Source organism: Pseudorasbora parva, chromosome 12 (assembly GCF_024679245.1).
Source record: "Pseudorasbora parva isolate DD20220531a chromosome 12, ASM2467924v1, whole genome shotgun sequence".
Classification (NCBI taxonomy): domain Eukaryota; kingdom Metazoa; phylum Chordata; class Actinopteri; order Cypriniformes; family Gobionidae; genus Pseudorasbora; species Pseudorasbora parva.
The window spans coordinates 36,188,985-36,203,866 of NC_090183.1; the positions used below are offsets into that span (position 1 = coordinate 36,188,985).

Below are 14,882 nucleotides of genomic sequence, written 5' to 3' on the forward strand. Positions count from 1 at the left end.
GCTGATGAACTAGTAGGATGACGCGCATCCTTTTTGCTTCATCATATTTTTATTATTTTATTTTATATATTTTATATATATACATTAAATATATTCTGATTTTTAAAATAAAAAAGTATATTTCAAATTCAAATTTCGTATGGAATTTGTTAGAAATTTAACACGAGGTGAATATTATCTCATAATAGCCTAAATGGAAAACACTATAATTTTACATTGGTTAACTACATTGATCAAAATGAAAATCAATAAATAATCAGATCATGTATTTTTGTATTTAGGAACGTTACTAATATATCAAATCCTTGAGAAAATGGCTCGTACTACATAAAACAAAAGAAAAATACGCTTAAATGTGTATATATACATTTTTTACATACGTTTTGTGTGTGTGTGTGTGTGTGTGTGTGTGTGTGTGTGTGTGTGTGTGTGTGTGTGTGTGTGTGTGTGTGTGTGTGTGTGTGTGTGTGTGTGTGTGTGTGTGTGTGTGTGTGTGTGTGTGTGTGTGTGTGTGTGTGTGTGTGTGTGTGTGTGTTTTAAAAAAAGGTTGTGACCTGGCTTGTGTGGTTCTGAACCCCTGCTGAACCCTTTCTTTTACTGTCTATGGCTGAACCTATGTGCTGAACGGGTGGCACTGTTGCACTGCAGCTGGATCGAGTTGTAGCGGTTGTAGCGCATAGCAACCCCTGGTGGTCAAATACAATATCTCGTATTTAGTGGAGAGCTTGAATAAAATAAGCCAAGTTATAATCTTTAATTACAATTTAGGGTTTTTAAGATGCTGTAGGCCTACTTCTTTTCTAATATTTTGTGCCGATCTTCTGAGAGTTCATATGTTAATATGACTTGTGGATTATGTGATTCATTTGGTGGATGCTAATTTAGCTATCAGGTAAGCATTGTTGCTGGGTCTGTCATAAGTGTAGATGTGCAGTTTTATTTATTAATTTAAATTATGTGTCTATGACATTTAGATTCCCAGACTAACCTTCCTCAAAATCACATTTTATTGGAATTATGTAGAACTATAAAAACTTCCTTACAGGATTTCTTACGTTTTTAATCAGATGAAAATGTTTAAAGCATCAGTCACAAATGTATTCAAAATAAAAAGACATATCAGTTCATATTATTTTTTATTAGTTTTCAAGGATTTCATATTATACGAGTTCTTGTGTCTCTGGCAGCTCTTTTTCTCAGAGGGTTCATTCCTCCGCCTCCTTTCCCTGGAAACATATAGAACATATTTGTGTAAACAAAAATTTGATTTTGTATACATTGTTTATGCACAAATAAGTTTAAGAATATCAAAATGCTGGGCAAGAAATAACGAAACCAATAAAATGTGGTATTAATTACCTTCCCCAATTCTCTGCTTTTGGCTCTCAGCTTGTTGACCTGAGACTCAGCTATGTCAGCTCTCTCCTGAGCCTCCTCTAGCTCATGTTGCACCTTCCTGTATCTGGTCAGGTGAGTGTTGGCCTGTTCCTCCTGTCAATGAAATAACACTAGTTTAGGTCCTTCGTATTTCCGGACTATTTTATCATTTTTTAAACAGCATATCACTCATCAAAGTGTAAAATCACTCACAGCATCTTCACTCTGTCTCTTGTAGGCCTTGACTTTCAGTTGAAGTTTGTCCACAAGGTCTTGGAGTCTGATAATATTCTTCTTATCTTCTTCAGTCTGTGGGAGAGAAAATTTTACTTAATTTGACTGTTTACCATACCTGTGTGTACATATTTGTGTTTGATGGAGTACCTGATAAGTCAGTTCCTTCACTCTTCTTTCATATTTGCGAACTCCTTTAACAGCATCAGCACCGCGTCTCTGTTCTGCTTCAACTTCGCTCTCCAGCTCACGAACCTGAAACACAAATTATAAGTGTTAATCCTGACTTTTTGCTTGTGATAAAGTAAGCGGATGTAACGTGTGCAATGTATAGCCACATACTCTGGCCTCCAGTTTCTGGAGCTGCTTCTTTCCACCCTTCAGGGCCAGACTCTCAGCCTCATCCAGACGGTGTTGCAAGTCTTTAACTGTAACATCCAGGTTCTTCTTCATTCTCTCAAGATGGGAACTTGTGTCCTGCTCTTTCTTCAGCTCTTCTGCCATCATGGCGGCCTGGATTCATTTTGTACTTGGTTACTTTGGTTAATAAGAACATGTAAATTAGTAGTCAACGGCAGAGATATATATATATATATATATATATTCTGCAAATAATAACAAACATTGCTAACTCATCAATGAACATTTTTACTTACATCAGTTATTGCTTTCTTTGCCTTCTCTTCAGCATTTCGTGCTTCCTGGACCACATCTTCCATCTCACCTTGAATCTGAACAAGATCTGCTTCCAGCTTCTTCTTGGTGTTGATCAGACTTGTATTCTAAAGAAAATGATAGAATGTTTAAAAATAATGTTGTTTAGGAGTTATTCCTTAAAATATTCCTTAAAACAAATAATTCTTCTTACTTGGGAGTGTAAGAGAGTCACTCGCTCACTGGCATCCACCAGTTCCTGCTCGGCCACTTTGCGGCCTCTCTCGGTCTGCTCCAGAGCAACTCTCAGCTCCTCAATCTCAGCCTGCATCAGGTTGTTCCTGCGCTCTACCATGGCAACCTGCTCTTTCATGTCCTCTTGTGCTCGTAAAGCCTCATCAAGATGGAGTTGAGCATCCTGACGCAAACAAGAGGCAATTATATCTTCTGGAAATAAAGTATCTTCTGATCTAATTAGTCAGATAAAAATGCAACACTTTTATAATGAAACAAACCTTGAGTTGTCCCTGAACGTTTCTGAGCTGTTTCTGAGCTTCAGCAGCCTGACGATTTGCATGGCTCAGCTGAATCTCCATCTCATTGAGGTCTCCTTCCATCTTCTTCTTGATTCTCAGAGCATCATTTCTGCTTCTGACTTCAGCATCCAGAGTGCTCTGCATGGAATCAATGATTCTCTGGCTGTTTCGCTTGATCTGGTCAATCTCCTCATCCTTCTCAGCCAATTTCCGATCGATTTCCCCTTTCACTTGGTTCAGCTCAAGCTGAACACGAAGGATTTTGGATTCTTCATGCTCTAGGGTTGCCTGAAAATTGAGATGGTTTTGTAAGGTATTGTCTTTTAGACAGTGGAGATAATGGAAATGTAAAAAAAATTAAGCCCCATGCGTTACCTCAGCTTCTTCAAGAGCAGCCTGGATTTCAGATTTTTCAATTTCAGCCGTTTTCTTTCCTTTTTCCAGCTCATGAATAGTTTTTCCAGTCTCGCCAAGCTGCTCAGTTAAATCTGAGATCTCCTCTGTATAGACGAACGGACATGATTAACAAAAGACTGAAACATACTATTCTGGAGAAGATCTATCAACCAAAAGAAAAGTTCACTGATAATTCATCTGTCACATAATTTGTGCAGTAAACCATTGTACATACGCTGAAGGTTCTTGTTTTCCCTCTTCAGGGTCTCCAGCTGGTCTAAAGCCTCCTCATAAGAATTCTTCATTTTAAAAAGTTCTGTGCTAAGAGAACGAGCCTCCTTCAGGGATCCTTCCAGTTCTGCCTGACTCTCCTCATACTTCTGCTTCCATTCTGCCAGGACCTTTATGACATCAAAATTAAACATTAGAAACCTTTGGTGAGGTTTATCAGAAAAATAGTATATGTAATTGAAATAATGCTGTACCTTATCAAAGTTCCGTTGTTTCTTGTCAAGGTTGGCAGCCAAAGCATTAGCTCTCTCCACATCAATCATCAGATCCTCAACTTCATTCTGCAATCGTTGCTTGGTCTTTTCCAAAGAAGCACATTTGGCATTCACAGCCTCAATGGACTCTTCAGCATCCTGCAAACGCTGAGCAAGCTTTTTCCTAGGAGAAACAATTAAATATGATTAATTTCTACTTCTTTATTTGCAGTTGTGAGAACATCTAAACAGAGGATTTGATTTACTTTGCTTCCTCAAGTTCTTCAGTACGCTGAATAGCATCAGTCTCATATTTAGATCTCCACTGAGCCACCTCACAGTTGGCCTTTGACATGCTGCGCTGAAGCTCAGATTTAGCCTCCAGTTCTTCCTCGTACTGCTCTCTGAGTAGATCACAGTCATGACGAGAAGATTGGACAGCATGTGCCAGGGCATTTTTGGCCTTTAAATCAATAAAAAATGTCAATTTAGTAGGTTCAGTAATACATAAGTTCATTCATTAAGAAAATGCTAATTCCTCACCTTAACCTCTTCCTCAATTTGCCTCTTCAGCTCTTCAATCTGCTGAGTGTAAGCCTGTTTGCTTCGAGTCAACTGAGAAACTAAAGACTCTTTCTCCTCTAACTGACGTCCCATTTCCCCTAGAAAGGATTTAATAATAATGGTCAATCACTGCAATGTTGAATAGGTGTTTTTAGATGATGTAATATTATCCATTCTGTAAACAAAACTTCTTACCATTTTCAGTCTGAAGTCTTGCCTTTTGAGTACCTAGATCGTTGATGTGGCGTACATGTTCATCATGCTTTGTCTTATACTCGCTCAACTGATCTTCCAGTGTACGACACATCTTTTCAAAATTTGTCTGCCAAAAAAAAATGTTTTTATGGATTTTCTACACAGCACAGTGCTGTTTCATGTAAAGTGCATCATAAATGTTAATACTTGCCTTTGATTTGGCTACAGCCTCCATACTGCTTGATAAGTCATCAATTTCCATTTTGTATTCGCTTTTCTCTTTTTCTAGCTTTTGTTTCACACGCTGGAGGTTGTCGATCTGCTCGCCCAGCTCTGCCACAGTGTCAGCCTGCTTCTTGCGGAGTGCCGCAGCCGTGGCTTCATGCTGCAAGGTGGACTCCTCCAGATCACGGCGTAGTCTCTGGAACTCAGCCTCACGTTTCTTGTTCATCTCAATCTGGGCAGAAGTGGCACCACCTGCTTCTTCAAGCCTCTCGCTGATCTCCTCAAGTTCTCTGGAGAGATCAGACCGCTGCTTCTCAACCTTAGCACGAGCGGCACGCTCTGCCTCGATTTCTTCCTCCAGCTCCTCAATGCGGGCCTGTGGTAGCAAAACTTTCATGAGTTACATTTAATTACTAGAAATAAGAATAAAAAAACAATATCACTTTTTTTTTGAGTGACCTGAAGTTCTTTAATCTTCTTCTGGAGCTGAATACCAAGAGATTGCTCGTCTTCAATCCTGCTCAGAAATTGGCTTGACTCAAAGTCCTTCCTGTTTTGAAATAGTTAGTTATAGATATTCTGAACGTGAAGAGATCTGAATTATAATTATAAATTGGATATGATAACAAAATGTGATTGGTTCCTTACTTTTTTAGCTTTTCTTCTAATTGTTGTTTGTCATTCTCCAGATCCATTATGGATTCCTGGGAAAGTTTGAAATCGCCCTCAAGCTTTCTCTTGGCTCTCTCAAGGTCCATACGGAGTTTCTTCTCCTGCTCTAGAGAACCTTCCAGCTATTCACAGATGTGAAAGATTAGTATTTTTTTACCAAAATATTATTGTAACAATATCTAGACATGTGAGTACTAGTTTGCACTAATGTATTACATTTCAAACTTACATCATCAACTTGCTGCTCAAGCTTTGCTTTGGCTTTCGTCAGAGAATTGACTTTGTCTTCCTCTGCCTGGAGATCATCAAGAGTCTGTTGATGTGCCTCTTGGAGGGCTTTCTTCTCCTTGGTCAGCTTGACAATAACTTCATCTTGAGATGTCATTTCTTCAGTAAGGTTTTTAACCTAAGAGAGAAATTTATTTGAATGACTACAAACTGAGTAAAAGATCAAGATTACCGAAAATGTTTTCTTTAGAATATTAACCTTGTTTTCAGTGGCATGTTTCTCCTTCTCCACTTTGGCCAAGGTAAGCTCTAAATCGTCAATGTCTTTCTTCAGCTCAGAGCACTCGTCCTCTAGTTTTCTCTTCTTGGCTGTCAGTTCAGCGTTGATTTCTTCCTCATCCTCTAATCTTTCAGATGTCTCTTTAAGTTTCGCCTCAAGCTGGATCTTGCTTTTGATGAGTCCTTCACATCTCTCCTCAGCATCAGAAAGGTTTTCTGTTTCCTGTTGATTAGAACATCATTTGTTGTTATTAGTAAATTAATTGTGTATTTATTATCTTATAAAGATGAATTGCTTATTTATCATCTTTTCAGGAAGCTGCTCACAGATGCCACTTGTAACTGCAGGTCATTTTTCTCCTGCAGCAGAGAAACCATTTTCTCCTCCAGCTCCTTCTTCTTGGCAAGTGCCTTTGCAAGATCCCCCTTCATTTTTTCAAAATTTTCTTTCATAGCTGCCATTTCCTTCTCGGTCTCTGCACTCTTCAGCAGGGGCTTGATCTTAAAATACAGCTTCATCCACGGCCAGTGTTTCACATTCATGAATGAGCGGATGTTATACTGGATGCTGTAGATGGACTCTCTGTTTTAAAGAATCAGAAGAATGGTCAGATCCTCTGTGTGAATATGAAGTGTTACCCCTTTCCACATATTTTTCAAAAACATACCTCCTCTCCATCATTTTGACAAACTCTTTCCTCATAACATATCCTCTGCAGAGTGCTTGAGTCATAGTCACAAGGATAACAAGTTTTTCATCTCTCATCTCCTCAAGAGTTCCAAGCAGACCAGCTTTGAAGAACACCTATCACAAGTAATTGATCAATTATTTACTATTATCTAATGTTTAAATAATAAGTGAGGTGCTTTAATAATGTGTACCTTAGTGTGTCCAAACTTGTACTGGGTATGATCCACATCAATAGAGCCAAGAAGCTTCTCTGAAGCCTTCTTATTGTCAATGAACTGACCCTCAGGGATGACACTAGCATTCAGTACTTTGTATCTAAAGAAAATACATTCAAAATAAACTTTTTTTTTAACCTTAAATTATTGCAATAATGTGGAATCATATTGAATTGAAATGTGCACTGGCTGGTAGTAGTGGATCGAAATATTAAAAGAGGACTCATTCACCAATCTTGTGTACACGAGCATTTGTACGTAATATTTGTCTATATATGTTTCCATTTTGATATATACTTGATATATTATTTAAAACACATGTACATGTAAATTAAATACCTCTGCTTAAAGTCACCATAGAGGATTCTGCTTGGAAAACCTTTCCTACAGATTCTGATTCCTTCCAGTACACCGTTACAGCGCAACTGGTGAATAACCAGAAAGTTCTCCATAAGACCTGAAAATAATAACAGTGAAAAAAATTTTTTTAAGAGAAGTTGCTCATGTTTCTTTTTAAAATAGTCTCACAAATTTTAATATATCTTATATGCTTTACTAACATGGATGTGCAAAAAATATTTACCTGGAGTCTTTGACTCATTTGGAATCAAGCAACGGACAAAATGAGGATGAGTGCTTCTCAGGTTGGTCATCAGTTTGCCCAAGTTCTCCTGTTGGTTAAAGATAATAAGCTATCACCCAGTACACCTTTGATGCAAGTAAAATATTTAAGAAGTAAAATGGAAACATATCATTACCCGGAACAAAGCAGACACCGTTTGGAAGGAACCACCCTTCTTTTTCCCTCCCTTTTTGCCACCAGATTCAGCTGTTAATAAAGCAGTATAGTAGAGTAAATTCTGGTAAAGAATACCATGTACAGAAATTAAATATTATGTTTATTTCTCAACAAAACTTTAAAAAAAAAAAGTTTTAATCATAAATGTGTGCATTTGTTTTGCAGACCTTCAGCAGAAGCATGAGCAGCATACAGATGAGCCAACAGTTTCATTGAAGATTTCTGGTACAACTGAACCACTGAGTCGTTTAGAGGGTCCTTGTTCTTATCCAGCCAGCCTGTGATGTTGTAATCCACAGTTCCAGCATAGTGCACCAAGGAGAAGTGGGCCTCAGCTTTGCCTTTGGCCGGTTTGGGCTTCTGGAAGGAAGGAGTTTTACCAAGATGCTGGTCATGCAGCTTGTTCTTGAAGGTCATGTCTGTTGCTTTGGGGAACATACACTCCTCCTCAAGGATGGAGAAAATGCCCATTGGCTGCAAGACAGAGAACATTTCTTTGAGAAAAGATAAGGGATCAATGTATAGCAGTTATGTTAGAAAAACAGAAAGCAATATATGTCCTTGAAGGTGAAAGGTTTTTTACCTTCTCAATAAGCTCAATGCAGGCGGCCAAGTCCATACCGAAGTCAATGAACTCCCACTCAATACCTTCTTTCTTGTATTCCTCTTGTTCCAGCACAAACATGTGATGGTTGAAAAACTGTTGCAGTTTCTCATTGGTGAAATTAATGCACAGCTGCTCCAGGCTGTTGTACTGCAATTAATATAAATTCAGACCATTATACAAGAAGCAAAAGCTAAAGTATCAGATTTTTTTTATTATTTTTTTTAAAAATCTTGTTAACTTACATCAAAGATTTCAAACCCAGCAATGTCAAGCACTCCGATGAAGAACTGTCTTGGCTGCTTAGTGTCCAGCATCTCATTGATTCGGACAACCATCCACAAGAACATTTTCTCATAGACTGACTTACACAGAGCCATTGCCGAATTATTCACCTAATTTAGAAAAGAAAGAATGCCATTTTTTACCATTTCATTTTTATTCATAAAAACATTCATAAAAACTGAGGGATGTAACATACATAAATGATGCATTTTTAAATGCACATACCTGAGGAACAGTTTGACCTTTGGTCACATATTCATTCCCAACCTTCACTCTGGGATAACACAAAGCTTTCAGCATGTCAGCAGAGTTCAGTCCCATGAGGTAAGCGATTTTATCAGCCACTGGAAGAAATATTTAAATTAAATTACTTGTATGTGTCCACATTGTGGCAATATATGGAGTCTTGGTATATGGTATACACACACACACACACACACACACACACACACACACACACACACACACATATATATATATATATATATATATATATATATATATATATATATATATATATATATATATATATATATATATATATATATATATATATATATATAGTGGTGGTGCTATATATATATATATAGATGAAGAACTTGGATTGAAATCACACCCTCATTTCCATCAGGCTCTGCCTGCTCCTCCCTCTGTTTCTGCTTGAACTTCATGTTCCCATGATGCATCACGGCTCCTGTCAGTTTGTAGATGCCCATTTTCTCCTCAGCAGTGAAGCCCAGAATATCAATGGCTGTCTGCAAGTCAAAAACAATCAAATGTGTCTTGTCATTTAGTATGCATAGTTATCAATCTTATCAGTTGAGCCTAAAAGACTACTTCAAATTTGTTTAATAGCGTATTTGACTGAATATTATATATTAATGTTAAAGTTGCTGATGATGCATCTAAATCAGTGGTTCTCTAACCTGTCCTGGAGTACCATCAGCCCTGCACTTTTTAAATGTCTCCCTATATCTGAACAACCCATTTCAGGTCTTGCAGTCTCTACTAATGAGCTCACACTTGAATCAGGTGGGTTAGATAAGGGAGACATACAAAATGTGCAGGGCTGGTGGTGCTCCAGTACAGTTTTTTTAGAACCACTGATCTAAATTAAGAAAATAGGCTTCATGATTGGTAAATTAACTGACTAGTTGACTTCCACTTACATCAGTTGCAACGAACTCTTCCACATCATCAATGCTCTTGACTGTGATCTCACCGTGACTGATCATGGGATAGTCGAATGGGTTAGTGGTGATCAGAAGAGCCTCTGCAAGAGAATTTTTCTTAATACTCCTCAAAAAAATCACGTTATCTTGTAATCTTTGGGAAAACTGTATTAAGTTAAAATTATATGTTGAAAAATATGTTGTCCAGTTTTTTTACCCAGCAGTTCTGGCTTATGGCCAGTGCAGAGCTGGTAGAAGATGTGGTAGCTTCTCTCAGCAGACAACTGGTAAGTTACCCTTGACTTTTCCAGCAGATCTACGGATCAGTAACATTATGTTATAAGGATACAATGAATGTCTATAATAACAGTGAGTTGAAAAAAATAAATAAAAGACTCACAAGTTTCAATATCAGCTGAGGCCAGTTTTCCAGTTGAGCCGAAATGAATTCGGATGAATTTACCCTGGAGTTAAATTTTTTTATTAATAAATACAAATTTTTCATTACAGAATCAAAACACACAGTGGAGCGATGCAGTTGGCTCAGTACTCACAAAGCGAGAAGAGTTGTCATTCCTCACAGTCTTGGCATTTCCATAGGCTTCCAGCAAGGGGTTGGCTGCAATGATTTGATCCTCCAGCGACCCCTGATGTGTTCAGAAAGTAGCAGACATACAAGTCAAATAAGAGTTCTACTGATTTGCTCCATCCTTATTATCATATTGACAAACAAATACTATATATACCTGCATTTTTCCAGGCTCTACCTTCTTCGTTCCAGATACAGCGATTGTTGCAAAGTACTGGATGACACGTTTGGTGTTCACAGTCTTTCCTGCACCAGATTCTCCACTAAAAATATGGTAAAATATATTGCAATATAATATGATATATATATATATATATATATATATATATATAGTAATAAAAATATAAAATATATATGTTTCTGAATTTTTATCATACAATACCCGTTTAGTTTGTGAAGAAAATACTTACGTAATCAGGATAGACTGATTCTCACGATCTACAAAAATGTAGAAAGCCATATTAAAATACTACAATCTTAGCCAATATACTTAAGCCACATTCAAAATAATAAATATTATTTTTTATACCAGTGAGCATGAACTGATATGCGTTGTCAGAGATGGAGAAGATGTGAGGTGGGGCTTCAATTCTTTTTTTGCCCCTGTAGGCTGTTACAACTGAAGAATCGTACACGGGGAGCCACTTGTAAGGGTTTACAGTGACACAGAACAACCCGGAGTAGGTCTGCAAGAGAGTAATCTTCTTTTACTCACTAGATATTGCATAGATTTACATGTAAAACTATACAGTGTAATTGAAACAGATTAACATTACATTTTTGTTTACTTACGTAGATCATCCATGCTGCATAACGCTCTTTGAGGTTGTACAGCACAGTGGGTTCATTGAGGTGGGTCATCATGGCCATGTCCTCGATCTTATCAAACTTGGGGGGATTCATCGGATAAATTTCATCCTCCTTTACTGTGATGGTCTGGAGGGAGTGTCATGTTAAGTTTTTTAAATGTAATGCAGATGCCTTTAAATTTTATCTGAATATCTCTTGTACCCACTTTTCCACACAGAGTTTGCACCGTGGCTTTGCCACCTTCCCGACTCTTGAGGACCCCTTTGAGGTACATCTCCTTGGGTTCAGCCACAAAAAAGGCAGTTTTGGCATCAAATGGCTTATTTTGAGCTTCCAGTCGTTCCTTCTCTGGCTTGCGGAGGTAAACAGCCGCAGGGCCAAAACACTCCATTTCTGGGTCCCCACTCATGGTGGCACTCTTACAAAAAACAACAACAAAAAATTGTCATGGAAGTTAGCAATAGGAAATAACTTTTACATATATTTACATGTGGAACATTACCCTTTACTAAATAACCCAGTACTTTATGTACTTTTTTGTTTGTCTTTTTTTTTTTTACAAAAGAAGTTTATGCATGATTTTTTTACAAGCAACATAATAAATAATAATTTATTACAATGTTTAGTAGTTACAGTTCTTTTAAAAGATGGTGCCATGTTTACCTTTGTCTTGCAATAACTCTTGGGACTTGATCTTGATGTTGTAATTCACCACCTCTGTGTATTGTTAAGAAAAACAAAGCATTTATTGTTGGATAAACTCTATAGCTTGCAAAAAAGATAAAACAATTAGTCCAGGCTTAAAATTAGTATAGGAGCACAATGTTATAAAATGAAACAAAAAGGCTTAAATATCCCTAAAAAGGAAAAAGGAAAAGCAGCACTGCTTTTGTGACTTAGCGTTCAGATACTCACCTTAGCTGTGTAGTTGTGAGCCCTAGGAGGAGTCGGGAAAGCCCTCTTTTATACTTGGGTGCATGCGTCCTGTCAGCACATTTAGCATCTCATTTTTGGTCATGAGTCCTGTTTGCCCATTTCCATCTGTCCCCTTAAGCAGCATCACTGTATTATTTTTATCCCTTGAAATTAAGAGAAGTTCCAAGATGGTTTTATCTCTTTGAATTGTTATTGTCTAGTACAGCACTGAAGGGAACTTTTTCAGATCTTTATAGATTTTAAATGTGATTAATCTAGTAACTGTTATGAATTACTTATTATTATGATTATTATAATTATTGGTCAGAATTTGCATTATGTATAGAAATGGATTAAGTCATAAAACTGAGTTCCAAGAATCTGCAGTTATGACCCTGGAATGATAATAAATTGTTCCTTTTTAACTTAAAGAATTAGGAAGATACAAGTAAGGAGAACAAATGAATAACCACACTGTTCAAGGCCGTATCCCTGGATACTTGTATATCCTTCTTAGGAATATCTGAAAATATATGTTGGCTAATATCTGGCAATAATAAGTCATCCAACTAGTTGTGGAGAAGACATCATATGTCACTAGTATAAGGTTACAGGAGCCTTACAAATTTAATGTTACAAAGAAATCAGACTTCAATGTCTTCAAAACAGTGGGGATGCCAAAAGATCATGCCTTTCTTTGCCAAGAACAGCTGAGGCTCCCAGGCCTCTCCTGGGGATGAAACAAAGTCCAAGGTGGTGACAAAATCCTTGATCTCAATGGGGCCAGCTTGAGTCATTGTGTGCTAATAGCTGTGCTTTCCATGCTTTAGAGTGCTGGCAGAATGTATGAATGGCTATTTATTCGAATTTAAAATATCTTGACTTGTGTATTATGTAGAAATCATTGTACATTTATGTACATCTGATGTCAAACGGATATAATTTTCTATTTAAAACAGAAAACAGAATGACTCTTTATTGAGATGCGTCCAGATCAGTGGATCAGGACCTCTTTAGTCTGATACTCATCCTCTGTTTGGCTAAATTTAACATGAGATTTGATTTAAAGTGGGCTTCATGGGCCTTAAGGTCGTTCTTTCCAATGGAAATGTGATCTCATACTGGCAAAGAGCAGAAAGCTTTAAAAATTGTGAAGCAGTTACTCTTGAGATATAATGGGCTCCATTGAATAAAAATGTGAAACTTGATCACCCACCCATAACACCACATTCTTATTTGGACAAAATACAAATATAGCCACCAGTGCTGTCTTAACCCACCAAATGGCAGCAAGCTCAGGGGATTTATTGTCTTGAACCTCCTGCATTACATTACAAAACACAATCCAAGTGTTTGAGCATCTGTCAAGAGCATGCAAGTGTGGAGCATTTAAGACTGTGGGTTGGTATAATGGTTCTTGGGTGAGACAGTTGTATCATAGTTTCAGTTCATAATGATGCAGCTTCTTTTTTTAGGACTTTGAAATATAATAAGGCATCTTTGCTTCCTCGTGGTTAAAGATGAGCTTATTGTTCAACATGTGCGTATGATACCACATTTACACGTTCGCTGAGCATAGATCTGCTGCTAATGAAGGCTCTATCTCCTGCTGGATGTGGTTGGGTTTCTTAGAATACCATCACGGATGGGTATGAATCTTTATTATATTATAATTAATATAACATTTTTGATGAAATGGCATGACATCACACAGACTTGGTTTGGGGTTCTTTCCTCAATGTTGTGCCATTCTACAAACCGCAGTGTGTGGACACGTGCTAATATATTGGTTAAACTATGGCATCGTGAGATTAAAAATAATAATAATAATTGTAAGTAAGAATTAAACTTAGCTGCCTCAATATAAAATATCTAAAATATGGAATGTTTATTAAATTAGTCTCCTATAGATCTGTAAATGAAGATTACAGTTTGTGTATTTAACTAATTATTTAAATTACATGCTAAATTTAGTAATTTATGAGACTACCAGTATAAAAGATGAGTGTGAAATTAAAGATGAAAGTTTGTGTTCCAATTTGCATACTATTTTCATAAAGAAGTAGAGTTTGTAAGGGTTTTCAGTTTAAGATGTGTCTACAGCCGATTTTAAATATATGAATTTTAAATAAGGTTCAATTTATATATATAATATAACAAACAATTTATTAGCTGTGTTGCATTACTGTTTGGGAAAACTCATTTGGGAAACCGACAGCTTCAAATCAGTTTAAAATATATTATTTATATGGCGTTAGTACTGTGAAATTATTTAATCTGAGTCCACTACAAAGGATTGTTTCTTAATATAAAACTAAACTGCAGACATGGCTTTAATTCAAATGTCATGCAGTTAATCTTTATCTAACAAGTAATTAACAAAGAGAGAATCACTCATTAGCAGCGACACAGTTACTGCCATTAAATTAAACAACATGCTGTACTCTTCAGCACAATGTGGTAACCCACAAAACAGACAACAGAAACACTATCCTTCGGCTTCACACAAATGTAAGTCTATAGGCTTTAATCTAATCCCAGACTAAAATGTATGTGTGAGCTGTTTTAACTGAAAGCAAATTGTACTGACATATCTTAAAATATGTCTGTGCCATTGTGTTGGCTCAAGATGCACACCAGTAATGTTTGTTTCTAAGGAACGTTTAAAAAAGCTACTTAATTAACCTTGATTAAATAAAAGCCTTTAAATCCCAACAGAACAGTAAACAATAACAGATCTTCTCTATATCATATCCAAAAAACACATAAAATAATACTTCAGTTCAACATTTACTCTCCTGGACAACTGACTTTTTCTATTACTTTCACTAATAATTTGGTGTAATTAACTGGTTTGTTCAGTAAATTTGACTGTTAGGTTTTGCAGTATTTTGCCTTTTCCCCTTGATTTTATGGTAATCTATTGACACCAGGATTGCCAGTAAATTACTGTTTTT

General features: G+C 36.8%; 1 protein-coding gene and 1 long non-coding RNA gene across 2 annotated transcripts; one reads left to right on the top strand and one right to left on the bottom strand.

Moving 5' to 3' along the window:
- Positions 1 to 1,117: 1,117 nt before the first annotated feature.
- Positions 1,118 to 11,511, bottom strand: LOC137094427 (myosin heavy chain, fast skeletal muscle-like). Its single transcript, XM_067460098.1, has 39 exons — positions 11,216 to 11,511; positions 10,993 to 11,136; positions 10,730 to 10,886; positions 10,611 to 10,638; positions 10,358 to 10,463; positions 10,166 to 10,258; positions 10,012 to 10,075; positions 9,829 to 9,927; positions 9,609 to 9,712; positions 9,056 to 9,194; positions 8,665 to 8,783; positions 8,400 to 8,549; positions 8,134 to 8,304; positions 7,718 to 8,024; positions 7,510 to 7,580; positions 7,335 to 7,422; positions 7,091 to 7,208; positions 6,728 to 6,851; positions 6,514 to 6,650; positions 6,173 to 6,428; positions 5,826 to 6,068; positions 5,568 to 5,744; positions 5,315 to 5,460; positions 5,126 to 5,216; positions 4,653 to 5,042; positions 4,442 to 4,568; positions 4,226 to 4,344; positions 3,949 to 4,145; positions 3,683 to 3,866; positions 3,433 to 3,598; positions 3,177 to 3,301; positions 2,781 to 3,089; positions 2,480 to 2,683; positions 2,268 to 2,393; positions 1,954 to 2,124; positions 1,762 to 1,866; positions 1,591 to 1,686; positions 1,360 to 1,491; positions 1,118 to 1,226 (listed from the first exon to the last, which is right to left on the bottom strand). Exons 1-39 carry the CDS (start codon positions 11,417 to 11,419, stop codon positions 1,206 to 1,208), a joined length of 5,808 nt encoding a protein of 1,935 aa, XP_067316199.1. The 5' UTR covers positions 11,420 to 11,511; the 3' UTR covers positions 1,118 to 1,205.
- LOC137094428 (uncharacterized) lies at positions 10,179 to 11,347 on the top strand. The gene is made up of 4 exons (XR_010908652.1): positions 10,179 to 10,474; positions 10,810 to 10,880; positions 10,997 to 11,052; positions 11,228 to 11,347. It is a non-coding gene; the product is annotated as an uncharacterized lncRNA (long non-coding RNA).
- Positions 11,512 to 14,882: the final 3,371 nt, after the last annotated feature.

What these genes read in the sequence shown, in the direction of transcription:
- LOC137094427 (XM_067460098.1), bottom strand. Translation starts at nt 11,419, where the DNA reads ATGAGTGGGGACCCAGAAATGGAGTGTTTTGGCCCTGCGGCTGTTTAC. An exon ending in ATGACAACTCTTCTCGCTTT is followed by an intron (nt 10,076 to 10,165) that starts GTGAGTACTGAG and finishes ATTTAACTCCAG; the next exon opens with GGTAAATTCATCCGAATTCA. An exon ending in GGAAAACAAGAACCTTCAGC is followed by an intron (nt 3,302 to 3,432) that starts GTATGTACAATG and finishes TCGTCTATACAG; the next exon opens with AGGAGATCTCAGATTTAACT.